Genomic DNA, 19412 nt, shown 5'->3' with positions numbered 1-19412 from the left:
TGGTTATGTAATTTGATGAAAATGAAATTACATATATATTATAATGCTATACAATGAAGTTTCATACTTTGGTCACATATAAAATGTGGCTCCCTATGACTGCTGACTCTTACCAAAATTCAAATCCATACCAAAAACGCAGAGATTCACTTTTGCTAAGGACAGTCAAAAGAATGTGTAGCTGGTTAGTAGAGCGATATCTGAATAAATGACTAACCTCCAGAGCTGTTGATTCACTGGGACAACTTTCAATGAGAAGTTTACATTCTGAATTTGAAAAGAAAAGGAAAAGCCACTCACTTTATAGACATACCTTGTACTTCACTACACAAAAAATCAAAACCCTTTCCTGGATAACATAAAAGAAACCCTGCAATTTGAAGCTTTCACCATGAAATAAAATGGAGCAGTGAAGAGGATTATGACAGTAAGTTGGGGGAAAGGCAGAGAAGCCCATGGGTGGTATGTAGCTTCTTGAAATCACAGCGACCATGCAGATGGAGGATTCGAAGCACTGAAATGCTGCCCATTCCTTGAGTACCACGTCCGCCCATCAGCTCCCTCCTTGCCCCACATCACTATACAGGAGCTGCTATTTCTCTAGCTGTCAGCAAACTCTACCAACTAAAACACCGCAGTCAGTGCCCAGCTGGGAGAGCACTTTTCACCTGCGCAGCGTTCTCCTCGTGCTCTGCAGCCGGGGGCCACACGTGTGAGCCTTCATCTTTGGAATCCATCCCCTCTCGGCTGGACAGCGGCCCAGGCACCTAGAGTTGTGCAGGGTGAAGGACAGTCATCTGTCTCCCATGCACGTGCTCGTCAGGGACAGGAAGGCCTCTCTGCAGCGTGCCTGAGAAAAAGAGAACAGGACCCAAGACTTAAATACATGAATGTGTTTTAATAAGTTACAGTCTCAGCCACAAAGAGGGAAAAAAAAAAAAGAAAGCTTTGTAAGAGATAACACACCTGGGCAAAAAAGGTGAAAATGGAGAAATTATATGTAAAAATGACACAATGTACTGCATGCACGTTCTGCTCTGGGCCCATGCCAGGTGGATGGAGCCTTCATCACACTGAGTGTGGTCCCTAGTTCTCCCCAGGAGGAGGATGACAAGGCCCCCAAGTCAGTCAAGTGCTGGGCTGACACCAAATCTTACTGCGGCTCAGCCAGCTCGTCCCTGTTTGCACACCTGTCAAGACACTGACTTCCTATACCACCAACTCAAAATGAAAAGCAGCATAATAAAAGTCACAAAATAAGGGAAAATGGCAGGTGGAGGGAGCCAAATTTTCTGGGCCACAGTTTGGTGAATACAGATACCAACTCTGTTTCCTATGGAGTCAATACAGGAGTGATGAGCTGGCAAATCAAAGCCTCACTAAACATCAATGGGCACAAAACCTATATCTTGAAATATGACTATTTTCCAAAACAGATGTTGTAATCAATCTTCCCTTCTGATGACGATAAAACACTGATGGTTTAAAGGTCACGTGAGATCTGCTGTTTAACAGGGCAGCCGGGCCTGATACACCTCCTTCTGCTGGCCCAGCAAGTGGCATCATAGACAGGCAAGGCCAAGCTGCTCAGAATACCACTCAACTAAAGATGAGAAGGACCACTGCCCAGAACCCTGCCAGAACTTTCTCTACCGTGAAATAACCTGAGAAACATTTTGAAGCTATGCACCGGAATAAGGCCTATGGAAGAAAAGAAACTGGGACACACAGCCTCGGGGTGTCTGGGATACAGAATGGCCACGTCCGAACCACCTGGGAGCCTCTCGGGAGCCAGGGAGGGGCTCGGTGCATCACTAGCATCCTCATCCCAACAGAGGCCGCCCCACCACACACACTCGCCCTGCACCCTCCAGAGGATCCTGCAAACAATGCCCCCATCAACAGCAGGTGACTGTAAGCAAAGGGGCTATAATGTTCTCTATCTTGTATCTAGACTGGGGTGGCGGATACATGGGGAAATCACATGTAAAAAGCCATCAACCTATTCAGTTAAGAGGTGAATTTTATCATGTGTAAGTTACACGTACAATGTTGCCTTTTTGTTAAGCATATCTTCCTTATATAGTAGTACTATTTAAGCATACATAAAAAGATAGTGAGGGTGAGTTGTACAGTATGTGAATTAAACTTCAACAAAGTTGTTATATATTTTTTAAAAGGAACAAAAATATTAAGAAACTCAGAGGAATGTCACCAATAATATAAAGAGCTACAGGAAGATAATCACGAAATTGTACAAAAGGAGATAAAAACTGTACAAGAGGCCCCATATTATAAAATCAGAAAATGTTCCACATTGGAAATGTTTAATTCTTTTTTATTTTGAAATAATTTCAGATGGAAAAGCAGCAAAAATAGTACAAAGAATTTCTGTATTTCTTCACTGTTCCCCCAAATGTTAACATTTTACCAGGTTTGCTTTATTATTCTCTCTCCTCCTCTTTCATCCTCTCTCTCTCTTTTCCATCTTTTTTTAACTATTTGAGAGTAAGTTGCAGGCAAAAAAACTCCTTTACTATTAAATTATTAAGTGCCTATTTCCTAAAAGAAGGATATTTTCTCACAGAACGACAGTACTTCTATCAAAATCAGGATATTAACAGTGCTATTATCTAACTTACAGACCACATTCAACTTTTGCCAATTGTCTGATTACCGTCCTTTGCAGAGAAGGAAAGCCCTCTTTTTCTGGCCAAGGGTCCACTCTGGCCTCATGCACGGCGTGTCGCTGCCAACATGTCCTGTCAGTTCCCTCCGACCGGGAACAGTCCCCAGTCTTTCCTAGTTCTCCATGACCTTGACATATTACAAACTCACAGGCCATTTATTTTTCAGAAGGTCCCTTAATTTGAGTTTGTCTGATGTCTCTTCATGGTTAGACTCAGGATACCTATTTTCAACAGGAATTAATACAAGCAAAAAAAATGCTATGCTTTTCCCATACAGGAATCGGAGATTTTATTTTTTCAACTTAGTTGATCAACTGCACAAACAACCAAGTAGACACTGGGATGCAGCGAGGATGGAGGCAGGCTTAACTCCCATACTCAGAAAATACACCGGCCCAGCGTGCCTTCTTATTTGTTTTCATTTCTAGCAAGCTGCCTGTTATTTCTTTTGTTTTTAGCTATATACTTTCAATAGGTGGCAAATTCAGTTGCCTCAAAATTCAAAAGGCACAAAAAGGTGTACGGGGGACAATCTTGCTACCTGGAATCCCTTACCAGTCTTCAGAACTAATTCATAGTATCGATTTCTTATCTATTCTTCCAAAGATATGTTATACAAGCAATTTATATTGTATATAAACAAAAATATAAATACTCCCTGCCTCTCCAAACCACAAATGGCGTCATAGTATCGATTCTATACAAAGCAGCATCTCTTTTAAACCTTATTTATTCCATATAATACCATCCCTTTTACATTGTTCCAGATCCCTATAGCATTTGTTCCCTCTTTACTATAGCTTTATCATTTCATTGTATGAACACATCATAATGTATTTAATGCTATGCTGATAAACGTTTGTGATGAGTAAGTTTGGACATGCATGTTATGTCTTGAATTCTCGTATCTTGAATTCCTAGCTGAAGGATGATAAGCAGTTAAAGGGGCTGTGTGACTGTTAAGTAACTGATACTTTCTAACTCCAGCACTGGGGCTGTCCCCTCCCTGTGCCTGGCACATGAGGGCCTGGGGACACACAGGTAAGTGCTCTGACCTGCACAGGAGGCAGAGTGGCTACAAGCTTGGGCTCTGGACCCAGATTTCGGCAGCAATTCTGTGACTTCAGTGATGTTAGGCAGAGCATGGACGTGCTCTAAATCACTCTTCTTCTCCTTACAATTGGGATCATAAAGCTATCAAGAGAACATGAGATAATGCACGTAAGACGCTCACTTCACACAATGCCTGCCCCATGACAAACACTTACCAAGTAGCTTTAAAATAAGGCATTCAATCACATTGCATCTTTCTGTCTAACTGTGTGCCTCCCTAACTCAACCCTAAGTTCCTCCATGTCAAGGAATGTGAGTCGCTCTAGATCTGGCATGTGGCAGGTCCCTGATCATGTGCACGGATGGTTGCCGGGGGGAAAAAGAAGAAGACACCTGATTCCTAAGTGGGTATCCACAGATGACTTGTTGGAGAAGATGAAAGTTGAAGGATGAACAGGAACAAGAAAGCAGAGATCGGAAGGGATGGGAAATTACTCCAGACTAAAATATCTTTCTTCTAATCTTACCAAGATAAAGAAGTAGATATAACAATGACATAAAACACCAGAAATCACATAAAGCAAGGATAAAGGGGGAGAAAAAAGGAAATAACTACATAGCAGATGGGGGTAAAATAACAGAACAGTTCATTGACACATAGGAAAGCCTGCTAGTAAAGTTTAGTATTACAGATGTGAAATATTGCCCCAAATGGTACTTCCCAATCATTTTCCCTTGTGGTTCAGCTGGTAAAGATTCCACCTGCAATGCGGGAAACCTGGGTTTGATCCCTGGATTGGGAAGATCCCCTGGAGAAGGGAAAGGCTATCCACTCCAGTATTCTAGCCTGGAGAATTCCATGGACTGTATAGCTCAAGGGGTCGCAAAGAATCAGACACAACTAAGCGACTTTCACTCACTCACTCACTCATTTTAAAATACAGTTAGCACATAAAGAAGCCCAAGATGGCGAACTCTTTCATTCAAAAAATGTCTGGAATCTAAAGCACCGATATAGAATACCCAGTTCTTGTTCTTTAAGATATACTTACAAGACCTACAGAGTTTCTGTAACTACTGAACTATTTAAAACTGTGTGATATTCTTCAATTATTTGTTGTTTAATAAACTGTTCAAGAAAACTGAAATCTAGGTATGAGTCTGCTCCTAAGTCACTTGAAATCCTCTAGCATCAGCGCTGTCAACTGTAAAACCAGAGTATAAAGGGGTTTCTGGCCTTAAGCTTAGATGGGAAGCAGCAGAGAACAGTAGAAAATCCACAGGCTCTGAGTTGAGCACCCGGGCTTCCCCACTAGCTCAGCTGCTCAGCAGTTACATCCCTTGGCCAAATCACATATGCTCCTGGAGCCTCGATGTCATCCTATGTAAAATGGAGATGATAATGACCTCCTGGTGTTACTGTGAGGGTTACATGACATGTGTAAAACTCCCAGGCATAGATCTAGCACATGGTGGTGCTCAAATATGCCAATTTTCACATTTTCCTGATGAACCGTAAGAGCTTCAGAATTTTCAAAACATTTTATATTTTTTTAACTTAGCAATTTGTCCAATAACAACTGCCCTGTACCTGGACATCCTTCATAGCAAGGCTTGTCATATTTGATTTCCTTTATTTTTATTTCACAGCACAGTTTATAGAGCTCTGTTGATCTTGATTTATAGGCAATGGGTCAGGGGCAGGAATGATTCCAGGAAGTACCTTAGCGCTGTCCAACAGGTGAGTGCTGACAGACACTGTGACTTGGAGTCAGAGTTCTCTGCTCCTCTTCTCAATCTCAAAGAACCTGAGAGCCACAAACTGTAGCTTGTCTAGAGAATGGCCACCCATCATTCTTTCTTTCTTTCACCCACTGTCCAAAATGTCAGAGACTTCATTTCCAGGAAAAAAAGCATTTCTATTCTCTCTAATGATTTTTTTAAGGTGGTAAATTTTATTTTTCTTTAAATTTATTTATTTTAATTGGAGGCTAATTAATTTACAATTATTGTAGTGGTTTTTGCCATACACTGACATGAATCAGCCATGGGTGTACATGTGTTCCCCAACCTGAACCCCCCTCCCACTTCCCTCCCATCTCATCCCTCAGGGCTATCCCAGTGCACCAGCCCTGAGCACCCTGTCTCATGCATCGAACCTGGACTGGCGATCTGTTTCACATATGATAATATACATGTTTCAATGCTATTCTCAAAAAATGGGCCAAAGAACTAAACAGAAATTTCTCCAAAGAAGACATACAGATGGCTAACAAACACATGAAGAGATGCTCAACATCACTCAATATCAGAGAAATGCAAATCAAACCATAATGAGGTACCATTTCACGCCAGTCAGAATGGCTGTTATCCAAAAGTCTGCAAACAATAAATGCTGTAGAGGGTGTGGAGAAAAGGGAACCCTCTTACACTGTTGGTGGGAATGCGAACTACTACAGCCACTATGGAGAACAGTGTGGAGATTCCTTAAAAACTAGAACTACCATATGATCCAGCAATCCCACTGCTGGGCATACATACCAAGGAAACCAGAATTAAAAGAGACACATGTACCCCAGTGTGCATCGCAGCACTGTTTATAATAGGCAGGACATGGAAGCAACCTAGATGTCCATCAGCAGATCAATGGATAAGAAAGCTGTGGCACATATACACAATGGAGTATTAGTCAGCCATTAAAAAGAATACATTTGAATCAGTTCTAATGACGTGGATGAAACTGAAGCCTATTATACAGAGTGAAGTAAGTCAGAAAGAAAAACACCAATACAGTATATTAACCCATATATATGGAATTTAGAAAGATGGTAACGATGACCCTATATGTGAGACAGCAAAAGGGACACAGATGTATTGAACGGTCTTTTGGACTCTCTAATGATTTTATGGGCTTCCCTGAAAGCTCATTGGTAAAGAATCCACCTGCAATGCAGGAGACCCTCATTAGATTCCTGGGTCGGGAATATCAGCTGGAGAAGGGATAGGCTACCCACTCCAGTATTCCTGGGCTTCCCTTGTGGCTCAGCTGGTAAAGAATCCACCTGCAATGCGGGAGACCTGGGTTCGATCCTTGGGTTGGTTATTCAACAAATATTTATTAAATTTATTAATAAATGTATTAAATTAGTATGTGCCAGGGACTATTCTAGGTCATATATATTAATATGCATTATAGGTACTGGTGGTAAAGAATCCACCTGCCAATGCAGGAGACCTAAGAGGTGTGGGTTCAATTCCTGGGTCAGGAAGATCCCCTGGAGGAGGAAATGGCAACCTATTCCAATATTCTTACCTGGGAAATCCCATGGACAAAAGAGCCTGGTGGCTACAATCCATGGGGTCACAAAGAATCAGACATAACTGAACATACACACATATGAATAAAGAGTGTAACAATATAATTGAAAGTATGAGCCTTAGAATTGGACAAATCTGGGTTCTATGCCCCCAAATCTACCACGTGTTTACCAGAGTATGACACTAATAAGCCACAGACTGAGTCTCGGTCTCCTCACTGGAAAATCCAAATTATCTGCCTGGCTCGGTTGCTGTAAGAGTAAACAGTCTAGGTTCCATCAAGTCTTTAACGTGCTTTTTTTCACCTGCTCACGTTTCTGATCGAGGGTCAACTCCACCACACTGGGTTCTGTAGCAACTACCATCCAGATGGCGGTAAGGATGTGGGCACACTGCTTGTCTGAGTGTGACCTTGCTCGCCGCCCTTCATTAGTTCCGCCCTCGCTTCACTGAGTCAGTGTACTGTCAGCACTAGACTCCCTGAGTGGAGCTGCCACTTGAAATGTCTTCAAAAAGATGACACTATAATTTGGCATTAAACCAAGAGCCATATGAACAGCAGCTGGGCATAAATTTGATTAGGGAAGCAAACATCCATCACTGGAAAAATGACCTTGCCCACCAGATCTATGGTACCTGGGTAAGAGACAGGGCAGCATGAACGATGCTGCATTGCGTTATTACTGAGACGTGGAAACACAGGCCTGCCACAGGCTGAGGAAAACAACACCAGGATCACAACTCCCAGAATGGGTAGGAGCTGCTTGCAGGAGATTCCAGGTGACAGCAGAAATGCTGTGTCAGCCACACTCTTGGTGACACAGAGACAGCAATGACTCTGAGCCAAAAGTGATTCTCAAGGGTCAGATTCTGACAGTGACAATATTTAGGAGTATCTTAAACATTTTACTTATTTTCCCCTCCACATATGTGCATGAATGATACCAATCCATGCCCAAATAAATCTAAAAGAACTCTTTCAACAAGTATACAGTAAAAATTCTGAGTAGCAGAAAGCCCTTGTATCAGAGTTTAGTTGGCAAGGCTTGTTCCTTTCGTAATGATACATAAAATAATTGTGTTTCTTACCAGCAACATCTTAGATTCAATACAACGTGACAGCATTTGGGATCACAGAGCATGATGATGAATATTCAAAAAACAGTAGTAATTTTTTTTTCATGCTTTGTGAACATCAAGCATTAAAGGTGAGCAAGAACTCTGCTCCCTTGGAGCTCACAGTCTAGTGGGATGGAAGGGCAGCTGGCTTCCCAACTCACCTGGGACACTTGCGTGGTTAAGACCGACACCAAGGAACAGTCAGGGGGAAGAAGGCAAGAGAGACGCCTGCCTTTCCAGCCGATTCACTGGTAAGGCAGCCCTGAGCCAGATGGAGTGGCTGAGGGGTCTAGCCTCCACCTCGTCTCCCCTCCTCATAGTTCCCATGTTTCCCAGGTGCTGCTCACCCCCTACCACCCACCAGCCTGGTTCCCACCATCACTGGCCCTTCTGGGCTGAAAGAAGCCAGTTCTCCAGAACCACTTAGGACATGGAATCGAGACGCTCCTATTTCATGACCTGCAGGAAGAGATGGAAGAAGAGGCCCAGACCCACCTTCAAATGCAGACAGGCACATTACTGAGCCTCAGAAACACTGAGGCTGCAGCAGAGGTTTCTGTGCTGGGGTGGCATGGCACCCTCCAGATACATCATTCTTTACATGGAGAAGTGTGCTGCATTCTAGACGGTAGGCATGCAAACCAACTTCTCTGGCTCATTACAAAGTAACCAGCAGAAACTGCTAACCCCTTCCCTGAATTCTAACATGAGACATGAGTCATGGAGAGAAGTTAGAGGGAGGCTGAAACACTTGCAAAATGGATAAAAACTGTGGAAGGCAATGGAGGTGGTGGCTTCGCAATCTGGGGAGGGAGCAGTGGGTGGGGTCTGGGGACAGAAGAGGAGGGGTCCAGCCCCCAGAGTGGGACGCTCTATCTTCTCCCTGAGCACCTGGTGCCACCAGCACCACAGTGCAGACACGCAGCAGCCAGCGGGTGGGAAACGCTAAGGAAGCACGAGAAGGCTAGGGGAGCAGACACCGAGGGGGCCTGCCAGCTGCCTCTCCTCGGGGCTAGGGCAGAGTGTGCAGGACAGGAAAGTTCCCCTGGGGCAGACAGAGAGTGGCTGGGCCCAGAGGCTGTCTGGCCTGGTGCACAAACAATTGCTTATTTTTGTTTGCTTAAAACTTTTTTTCTTTTAAATTTTGGATCTTCATTGCTGCGCGCAGGTTTTCTCTAGTTCAGAGAGTGGGGGCTACTCTCCAGCTGTGGTGCGTGGGCTTCTCATTGCAGCGGCTTCTCTTGTTTTGGAGCATGGGCTCCAGGGCATGCAGGCTTCAGTAGTTGTGGATCACGACCTTTAGTTGCCCTGACCAGGGACCAGGGATCAAACCCGTATCCCCTGCATTGGCAGGTGGATTCTTGACCACTGAGCCACCAGAGAACTCCCTGCTTGTTGAACCTTTCCGCTTTCTCTGAATGAGCAGGGATAGCAATAAAAAGAGCAACCTTCAGGAATACCTATGTGGAAATTTGTCTCCATTTAAAGCAGTGGGGCTGGAACTCGCTTTAGGTTAGTTACACTGGAACAGGATCACAGCCACTGGAATGGCAACTTCAGTTTGCTATACTGACATTAGACCAGGCTTCGGAGTCAGACAGCCTGACTTAAAGTCATGGATCTGCCACTTGTAGCTTCTGACAGTTTGTTTACTCTCTCTGAGCTTCAGTGTCCTCATCTATAGGATAAAAAACTGAAGGATATTAGGTGTGTAGTAGTAGATAAGTGTAACCAATGTACACAATACAAAACCACTTTTGTGTCAAGAAACAGAAAGGAAACCCTTTGAAGTCATATTTAAAGATTAGATCCCACTTGGAAAAGAGTGATTTCACGCTAGGTACAGAGGGGAGGGAAAAAACCACTTTCATTAAAGCACTAAGTTATAAAAAAGGAAAAGAAAGATAATGGGGAATCTAATTCTGTGACACAGAATAATAGGATTTCAGAACTAGGAGAGAAACCCCAAACCCATCGTTCTCAGATATGTTCACAATACAGAACCAACAGTGTTCTCTGCTGAGCACCATGAAATATTTACGTCTAACGTCACGAACAACATTCCATAACATTGTATAGCACTATGCGCCAGGCATATTCTAAGTATTCTGCATGTGTTGATTCATTTAGTTTTCACAACAACCATGAAGTTGGTACATTATTGTCTCTATAGGTGAGGGACTGAGAAAGAGAGAGGTTAGGTGACTTGCCCAGGGTCACAGAGTGGGAGGAGTCTGTATGTGGCAGAGCTGTGATCAAGCCCAGGCACCTGCTTCTGAATCCAGGTGGAGGCTCCCATTCGACCCTGCTTCTCAGTCCACAAACTAAGATCACTTGCCCTGTGTTAAGATTCCAGCATAAATGACTCCATTATATGAGTCATATAAATATCACATCCAATCTCATTTTACAGTTCTTTACACTTACCCAGTTAAGCAAGACTAGGTATTCCCATACCTTCCACTAATTTTTTTTGCTCCTTGTTCATTTGTCACCTCCCAGTGCTAAGTTGATTGGCAGTAGTAGCAATAAACAGTTAATGAAATTTCATGGGACAAGAAATTCAAAATTAAGAAAATTCTATCCATTGTTTTTACTTAAATGGAGAAAACACATTGGCCCAGCTCTAGAACACTACTGTTTGGGGAGAGGGTAGTTTGGGAACCACTCATCTAGGACAACTTCCATCTTAGAGAAGCTTCCATCCAGCCAGCCCTCTGGTGCGTGACCCTGGCGCAGCCGAGGGAAGACAGTGCCCCCTGGCCAAGCTCAGGACAGGCTGGGCTGCCGTGTGCCAGCACTGGTCTCAGGAGTGACACTCATCAGTCCGTTGAGCTGATTTAATGTCATGACACCCAAGAAAGCTGTTTAACCTCACAATTCAGAAGACACGACAGGACATTGTCCCAGCAAGTGCTCCGCTCCGCACACCTGACCATCACTGCGTGACTGAGGTGCTGCAGTAAACGTGCAAGCTACAAGATCAGACGCTCAGACTGGCGCATGAAGAAGACATGGTACCTATATGTGTAAGGAATATGACTCAGTCATAAAAGAGAACAAAATGATGCTATTTGCAGCAACGTAGATGGACCTGAAGGTTAAGTGAGGTCGGACAGAGAAAGACGAATGTGCTATGATATCACTTACATGTGGAATCTAAATTATGACACAAGTGGACATGTCTGTAAGAGAGAAACAGACTCACAGACACAGAGAACAGACTTGTGGTCGCAGTGGGGTCGGGGAGAGACAGACTGGGAGCTTGGGAGAGCAGACACAAACTAGCAATATGCAGGATGGATAAACAGCAAGGTCCTATTATATAGCACAGCGAACTGTATCCAATATTCTTTAATAATCTATAAGGAAAAGATTATGAAAACATATATAAATATATACACATGCATAGTTGAATCACTTTGCTACATACCAAAAACAAATACAACACTGTAAATCAACTATATTTTAATAAATAAATTCATTATAAGTGGGGGGGGGGAGCTTCTACAATGTTCACTCATTTGGAATGGAAAGTTGAGATTTTACATTTCACTGATATCTGGAAGAAAGAAGTTTCTTTTTCTTATCAGTTTGAAAAACTGAACTTGGTTCTAAATGGCGAAGAGGAATCGGTAGGGGAAGGAACAATGGACACATCACAGAATTATACAGATTTCAACACAAACTCACATCCTTGCTGAAAGGGGGAAGACCAAATACTCATCACATAGTTTCTCAATTTTAAAAATTCACAACAAATGACTATTTCCACTGAGAAAAAATGAAAATGAGAAGTGAAAACGATCAGCAACATTCTTGCCTTGCCTGGCAAGGTGCCCCACGCTCAGCAGACACTGTTTATTCGGGCTTCACCTCGGCCAGACCGGCCTACAGATCACAAAAGACAAAGTGACCACAGACAGAGTGCGACCTCAACCACAGCTCTGGGTCTGGTCAGCCTGAGGTCCCTCCATCTGCCAGAGCCCAGATCCACAGGACCACTCTGACCCCAGCTCAAGAGCTCCTGGAAACCTGTAAGTGAGGGCAGAGAAGTAGGACTAAAATATCATTTTTTAACTCCACAAGGAAATATTAATAAAATAAGCACACTTTCAGGGAAGGGAAATATGCCTAAAAAACTAAAAAGTTTCTAAGAAAGAAAATAATCAGGGAACCAGGCTTTCATAAAAGCTTTTCATGAAATTTTTTTCTTTTTATAAAAGAAATTTTTAAAATTATAATAACAAACCTTTGACTAGATTCCAAATAAAAGAGGGGGTTTTAACTAAGCAGTTATGGATTGGGGATATTTCCATATAAGCAGAGAAGTCTAAGGGTAAAGAAAGGATGAAAAAGGCATCATAATGGGGTCCTCCGGGTATTTCTACCGATGCCATTCACATTTGTTACAAATGCTGGCAATGAAGTAAATAGTGAAATGCACAAGACTACAGAAAAACTCCAGATAAAATTTTATGCCAATTGAAAAACTCCAGAAAAACCTTCAGAAACTGGATAAGTGAGCGGGAGACAATGGCCAACAAATTTCAGCGTAAGCGGCACTTTTCATATTAACGAGACAGAACTACCTGTTACAATCTAAAAACTACTGCAAACAGAATTCCCTGACAGGCCAGAGGTTAGGATTCGGAGCTTCACTGCCAGGGCCAGGGCTCAATCCCTGGTTGGGATCTTTCAAATTTGTTTCTGGACATAAACAAGAATGACACTGTGTAACCAGAAAAGAGCTGAACAAATTTTCTTTCTTTTAAAAAAAAAAAAAAAGATTAGCAAATACAGCAAGCAAGGAATGAGATGCGCCAGGCAGGTCTGACACGGTCACCTTGGCTGTCTCTGCCTCCTCTCCGTGTGTGTCTGTGCTTTCCACTTCCCAAAGAAATCGTATTAAATCCCCTACAGAAATTCCTCCTGCCTTTCTTGTGCACAAAAAGGGCTTCAGAGACTATCAACTAAGGGTACTGTTCTTTGAAAGAAGGTTATTTTTTCCAGTCAGGGCTGTGGCACTCCTTTCTTCATGCCTCAAAAGAGGCATGCCAGCAAATCTTTCTTTCTTTGTGTTAGCCCAAGAAATGTGGGCTTTATTTTCTAGTTCAGATAAGAACTTTTCATGCACCAAAAAAACAAAGATTGATCCTCCCACTTCATTTGACAGTTTGTTGGCAATGCATTAGAATCCCATCAAGTCATTCAAAACAACTCCTACTATACTCTTAAAGGAAAGAAAAACCCAGACTAAGGACATGCTGGAGGTCTTAGCCAGACAATTCTACATTCATATCCTTGAGAGTTCAAAAGGAACCAGCACTCAGTCTGAGTTCTAAAGAACAGTAAACCTTGATGTTTGCTTTTCCTTTTCTACAAAGAAGAGCTGGCTGGCTGGTAAAATGTGAAGGCAGTTTCAAAGAGAAATCTATCAGGAGTCCTCCATTCTTCTCTTACAAGATTTCAGCTGGAAACCTCAAATAGCAGCATATCACAGGCCTACAAAGGTCCATATAGTCAAAGCTACAGTTTTTCCAGAAGTCTTATACAGATGTGAGAGTTGGACCATAAAGAAAGAAGGCTGAGCACTGAAGAACTGATGCATTCAAATTGTGGTGCTGGAGAAGACTCTTCAGAGTCCCTTGGACTGCAAGGAAATCAAACCAGTCAATCCTAAAGGAAATCAACCCTGAATACTCACTGGAAGGACTGATACTGAAGCTGAAACTCCAATACTTTGGCCACCTAACGTGAAGAAACAACTCATTGGAAAAGACCCTGATGCTGGCAAAGATTAAAGGCAAAAGGAGAAGGGGACGACAGAGGATGAGATGGTTGGATGGCATCACCGACTCGATGGACATGAGTTTGAGCAAACTCCAGGAGATGGCGAAGGACAGGGAAGCCTGGTGTTCATGGGGTCACAAAGAGTGAAACAAGACTTAGCAATTGAACAACAATGACAAACAACAGGCCTAGAGAGAAGCACACAATCAGGAGTGTCCAAACTTGAGGGATGCTCACAAAGTGAATATATGTGGATCAAGGAACAGAAAGCCACCAGCTCCTGAGTTCTCATGGCACTCTCTCCCAAGGCACCACCACTCCCCACCACCCTCAGCAGGCTGTGGAAGGGCCCTTCATTCCATCAAGCTGACTTGAGGCCGGTCTGCAGTTTCTTAAGGACCAGAAAACAGAGTCTCCTCCTAGGTTTGACCTTCTGGAAGTGGCAATGAGAATTTCAAGATGTTTTCTAGGGAGCCTCTTCCTTGGTGGGCTCTGAATTCCAACTTTTTTGTTCTCAGCAAAGCGAAACTACTCAAATCCCACTCTGCTATTCAGCTGCTTAGGGCTTGACTTGTGAGCCTCCCGACCAGCCCGGCCTAGTCAACAAATACCTCAAGAGGAAAACCAGATGTGGGGCAGGGTGCATTAGGCTGCCTCCTTGCCTCTGGGCTGCCAGCCCCTCAGTTCTGATAGCTTTGGCAGCCCTTCACCCAGAATGTCTTATGTCTCCAGCCCCACAAGGCAGCCTAAAGCACTACCTGCCTCTTTGCCTCTCAGCAGCCCTTTCCAACTAGCTTCCCAGCCTCCTGGGAATCAGAAAATGCTCCAAGGGGGAGAGCAGGTACAGAGAGCAGGGTACACTTTAATAAGCACCTCTCTCCTGGATCTGACCACTCAGAACTGGCTGCCTCGGTAGGAAACTGAGGGCAATCCCAGCGGGATTGGAAAACATGTTCTCTTTGACCTTGTGACTGTTTATCAAAATTTGTGGACACCAGTTACGGTAGACCCTGGTAAGAAAGAGCACTGCCATGTGACGTTCCTGATATGACAAGGTACAAGCGATCTACACCCAGAATCACTTAACAGGTCATTGCTTTTTTGAGGACTGGAAAAGCAATGAGAAAGCTTTGGAATATAGGCAGTATCTAAAAATATTGTGCTGTTATTAAAATGTGATTCTCCCAACTTTGAAATTAAATATTCCTCCCTCATCCTTCCTGATACACTGTGATGGAGGAAACATCCCCTGTCTAGCCCAAGCCAGGCTCTCCACCTGGGCTGGCCGGCAGCCAGTCCGCTGGTCCCCTCAGGGGCTGCACCCTACACTACCCCTCTCTGCAGCATCATAGCTTCCTCCCTGTTGGAACATTCACATCAGCAAATGTGAACAGTATCTTCTAACTTTACTGTGCACTTTTCTAAACAGCTGTTATATTTCAGTTGATTGTTTACATTTAAAACTTTTCCCTTGAGCCCACCTCCCTGCTCACCTACCCTTCTCTGCTGCTTTTACACACAATGAAGAGCTGTCTACATCCACCTTCACTTCCTTACTTCCTCACCCCACATTCCATCCCCAGTTGGCCTCCTCTTCTACCTCTCCAGGTTCTCATCTCACTTGACCTCTGCAACATTCACACCCTCCTTAAGCTCTTCTCTCCACCTTCTAACATGGAACTTCCCTGGTTTCCTCTGGCCTCTCTGCCACCTCCTTTACAAGCTCACTTGCTGGCCCGACCCTTAAAGGCTGCACCAGTAAGCCTCTCCTTCTCCTTCCAGCTTTACACCCTCCCAGGGCTCAGGCCGGCCTTCAGGACTTTCGCAGAGGCTCTACCAGGATTCGAATGGCCACCTCCTCCTCCTCAATCAGATTTCAAGGTCAATGTTATCTCCTCAGGAGGCCTTTCCTGTTCCCCATCCACATGCTGCTCTCCCATAACACTCTCTAGAGCGTGCACCATCAGTTAACTGATGCACACATGTTGTGCAGAGTCTGTGTCCCCTGCCACATGCCTCAGGGGAATGCAGCTGCACAAGAGTGCCCTCACCCAACGGGGCAACGCAGGGCCCTCAGCACCTGGAATCCGGCCAGGAGCAGACAGTCACCACTGCTTCTGGGCAAGTCTTCTGCCTCAGAGGAAACTTGTTACTTAACAAAGACCCTCTTAGGATGAATTCCCATAAATAATGCATTACCACTAAAATGATGGTGTATAACTGCTTCTGTGGTAAAGAAGCTAAGTTTATGTATGATATCAATATTTACAACTGAACTTCAATGAGCTGAAAAGAAAAAAACACGGAGGGGAAAAGTAAATTACTCAAGACATTATGTAGTACCATAAACTAGCAAATCCGAATATCAAGACAGGAATTGAAATCACACCAACTGTAAGATTACCAAGGTACATGGAACTCAGCCACTCCCAACTTACCCAAAACCAAAATCAGTCCTAGTAAACACAAAGCCAAATATGACAGAAAACACTGACCACATATGGCACTAAAAGGAACTCTCTGAGAAGTCCACTCGTTTCAGCCCCAGGTGCAGATCTCGACGTCTGAAGGTACAGTTTCTGAAGTTTCTGCAACCGTGACCTGTGTCATGCCCACAAAGGCACTATCACATTCGTTCAGATATCACCATCACCACCGCACACAGAGGCGACCACCTCACAGTGGTAAGTTCAGTTCAGTTCAGTCACTAGGTCGTGTCCAACTCTTTGTGACCCTATGGACTGCAGCATGCCAAGCTTCCCTATCCATCACCAGCTCCCAGATCTTGCTCAAACTCATGCCCTTCGAGTCGGTGATACCATCCAACCATCTCATCCTCTGTCGTCCCCTTCTCCTCCTGCCTTTGATCTTTCCCAGCACCAGGGTCTTTTCCAATAAGCCAGTTCTTCATATAAAGTGGCCGAAGTATTGAAGCTTCAGCTTCAGCATCAGTCCTCCCAGTGAGTATTCAGGGTTGATTTCCTTTAGGATTGACTGGTTTGATCTCCTTGCAGTCCAAGGGACTCTCAAGAGTCTTCTCCAACACCACAGTTCAAAAGCATCAATTCTTTGGTGCTCAGTTTTCTTTATGGTCCAACTCTCACATCCATACACGACTAGTGGAAAAACCATAGCTTTGACTAGATGGACTTTTGTCAGCAAAGCAATGTCACTGGTTTTTAATATGCTGTCTAGGTTGGTCATAGCTTTTCTTCCAGGGAGCAAGCGTCTTTTCATTTTATGGCTTAAGTCACCATCCGCAGTGATTTTGGAGCTCCTCAAAAAAGTCTCTCACTGTTTTCATTGTTTCCCCATCTATTTGCCATGAAGTGATGGGACTGGATGCCATGATCTTAGTTTTCTGAACGTTGAGTTTTAAGCCAGCTTTTTCACTCTCCTCTTTCACCTTCATCAAGAGGCTCCTCTGTTCTTCACTTTCAGCCATACAGGTGGTGTTATCTGCCTGTCTAAGGTTTTAATATTTCTCCTGGCAATCCTGATTCCAGCTTGTGCTTCATCCAGCCCGGCATTTCACATGATGAACTCTGCATATAAGTTAAAAGCCAGTGGTGACAACATACAGCCTTGACACACACCTTTCCCATTTTGGAACTAGTTCATTGTTCCATGTTGAACTGTTGAACTGTTGCTTCTTGACCTGCACACAGGCTTTTCAGGAGGCAGGTAAGGTGGTCTGGTATTCCCATCTCTTGAAGAATTTTCCACAGTTTGTCATGATCCACACAGTCAAAGGCTTTGGCATAGTTAATAAAGCAGAAGTAGATGGTTAATTCTCTTACTTTTTCAATGATCCAACAGATGTTGGCAATTTGATCTCTGGTTCCTCTGCCTTTTCTAAATCCAGCTTAAACATCTGGAAGTTCTTGGTTCACATACTTGTTGAAGCCTGGCTTGCAGAATTTTGAGCATTTACTAGTGTGTGAGATGAGTCCAATTATATGGTAGTTTGAGCATTCTTTGGCATTGCCTTTCTTTGGGATTGGAATGAAAACTGACCTTTTCCAGTCCTTAGGCCACTGTTGAGTTTTCCAAATTTGCTGGCATATTGAGTGCAGCACTTTCACAGCATCATCTTTTAGGATTTGAAATAGCTCAACTGGAATTCCATCACCTCCACTAGTTTTGTTCACTGTGATATTTCCAAAGGCCCACTTGACTTCAGACTCCAGGTAAGTGATCACACCATCATGGTTATCTGGGTCATTAAGATCTTTTTTGTACAGTTCTTCTGGATATTCTTGCCACCTTTTCATAATATCTTCTGCTTCTGTTAGGTTCATACCATTTCTGCCCTTTATTGTGCCCATCTTTGCATGAAGTGTTCCCTTGGGATCTCATTTTCTTGACGAGATCTCTAGTCTTTCTCATTTCTATTGTTTTCCTCTATTTCTTTGCATTGATCACTGAGGAAAGCTTTCTTATCTCTCCTTGCTATTCTTTGGAACCCTGCATTCAGATGGGTATATCTTTGCTTTTCTTCTTTGCCTTTAGCTTCTCTTCTTTTCTCAGCTATTTGTAAGGCCTCCTCAGACAACCATTTTGCCTTTTTGCATTTCTTTTTCTTGGGGATGGTCTCAATCACTGCCTCCTGTACAATGTCACAAACCTCTGTCCATAATTCTTCCGGTACTCTATCAGATCTAATCCTTTGAATCTATTTGTCACTTCCACTGTCTACAATGTAAGGAATTTGCTTTTTCTTCAATTTAAGTCTGAATTTGGCAGGAAGGAGTTGATGATCTGAGCCACAGTCAGCTCCTGGTCTTGTTTTTGCTGACTGTATAGCGCTTCTCCATCTTTGGCTGCAAAGAATAGAATCAATCTGATTTTGGTGTTAACTATCTGGTGACGTCCATGTGTAGAGTCATCTTCTGTGCTGTAGGCAGAGGGGGTTTGCTGTGACCAGTGCGTTCTCTCGGAAAAACTGTTAGCCTCTGCCTTACATCATTTTGTACTCCAAGGCCAAGTCTCCTGTTACTCTTGACTTCCTACTTTTGCATTCCAGTCCCTTATGATGAAAAGGACATCTTTTTTTGGTGTTGGTTCTAGAAGGTCTTATAGGTCATCACAGAATGGTTCAACTTCAGCTTTTCCAGCATTACCGGTTGGGCCATAGACTTGGATTACAGTGATACTGAATGGTTTGCCTTGGAAACGAACAGAGATCATTCTGTCATTTTTGAGATTGCACCCAAGTACTGCATTTTAGACTCTTTTGTTGACTATGAGGGCTACTCCAATTCTAAGGGATTCTTGCCCACATTAGTAGATATAATGGCCATCTGTAATAAATTCGCCCATTCCAGTCCATTTTAGTTCACTGATTTCTAAATGTCAATGGTCACTCTTGCCATCCCTGTTTGACCACTTCCAATTTACCTTGATTCATGGACCTAACATTCCAGGTTCCTATGCAAT

The 19412-nt window shown here is 43.5% G+C and overlaps 1 protein-coding gene across 3 annotated transcripts in view; it reads right to left on the bottom strand.

Moving 5' to 3' along the window:
* Positions 1-19412, bottom strand: part of PRDM10 (PR/SET domain 10) — a 99053-nt gene that overhangs the window by 65506 nt on the left and 14135 nt on the right. For 2 of the 3 annotated variants that reach the window (XM_070365033.1, XM_070365031.1), the window contains exon 2: positions 669-850. In XM_070365033.1, coding sequence (XP_070221134.1) covers positions 669-737 — 69 coding nt within the window. In that variant the 5' untranslated portion in view covers positions 738-850. Of the gene's footprint in view, positions 1-668; positions 851-3745; positions 5804-19412 lie in introns of those variants that run through there. The other variant, XM_070365032.1, reaches the window with a different exon arrangement.

This window comes from Bos mutus, chromosome 29 (genome assembly GCF_027580195.1).
Source record: "Bos mutus isolate GX-2022 chromosome 29, NWIPB_WYAK_1.1, whole genome shotgun sequence".
Lineage (NCBI taxonomy): Eukaryota > Metazoa > Chordata > Mammalia > Artiodactyla > Bovidae > Bos > Bos mutus.
This window is presented reverse-complemented; position numbering and strand designations above follow the sequence as displayed.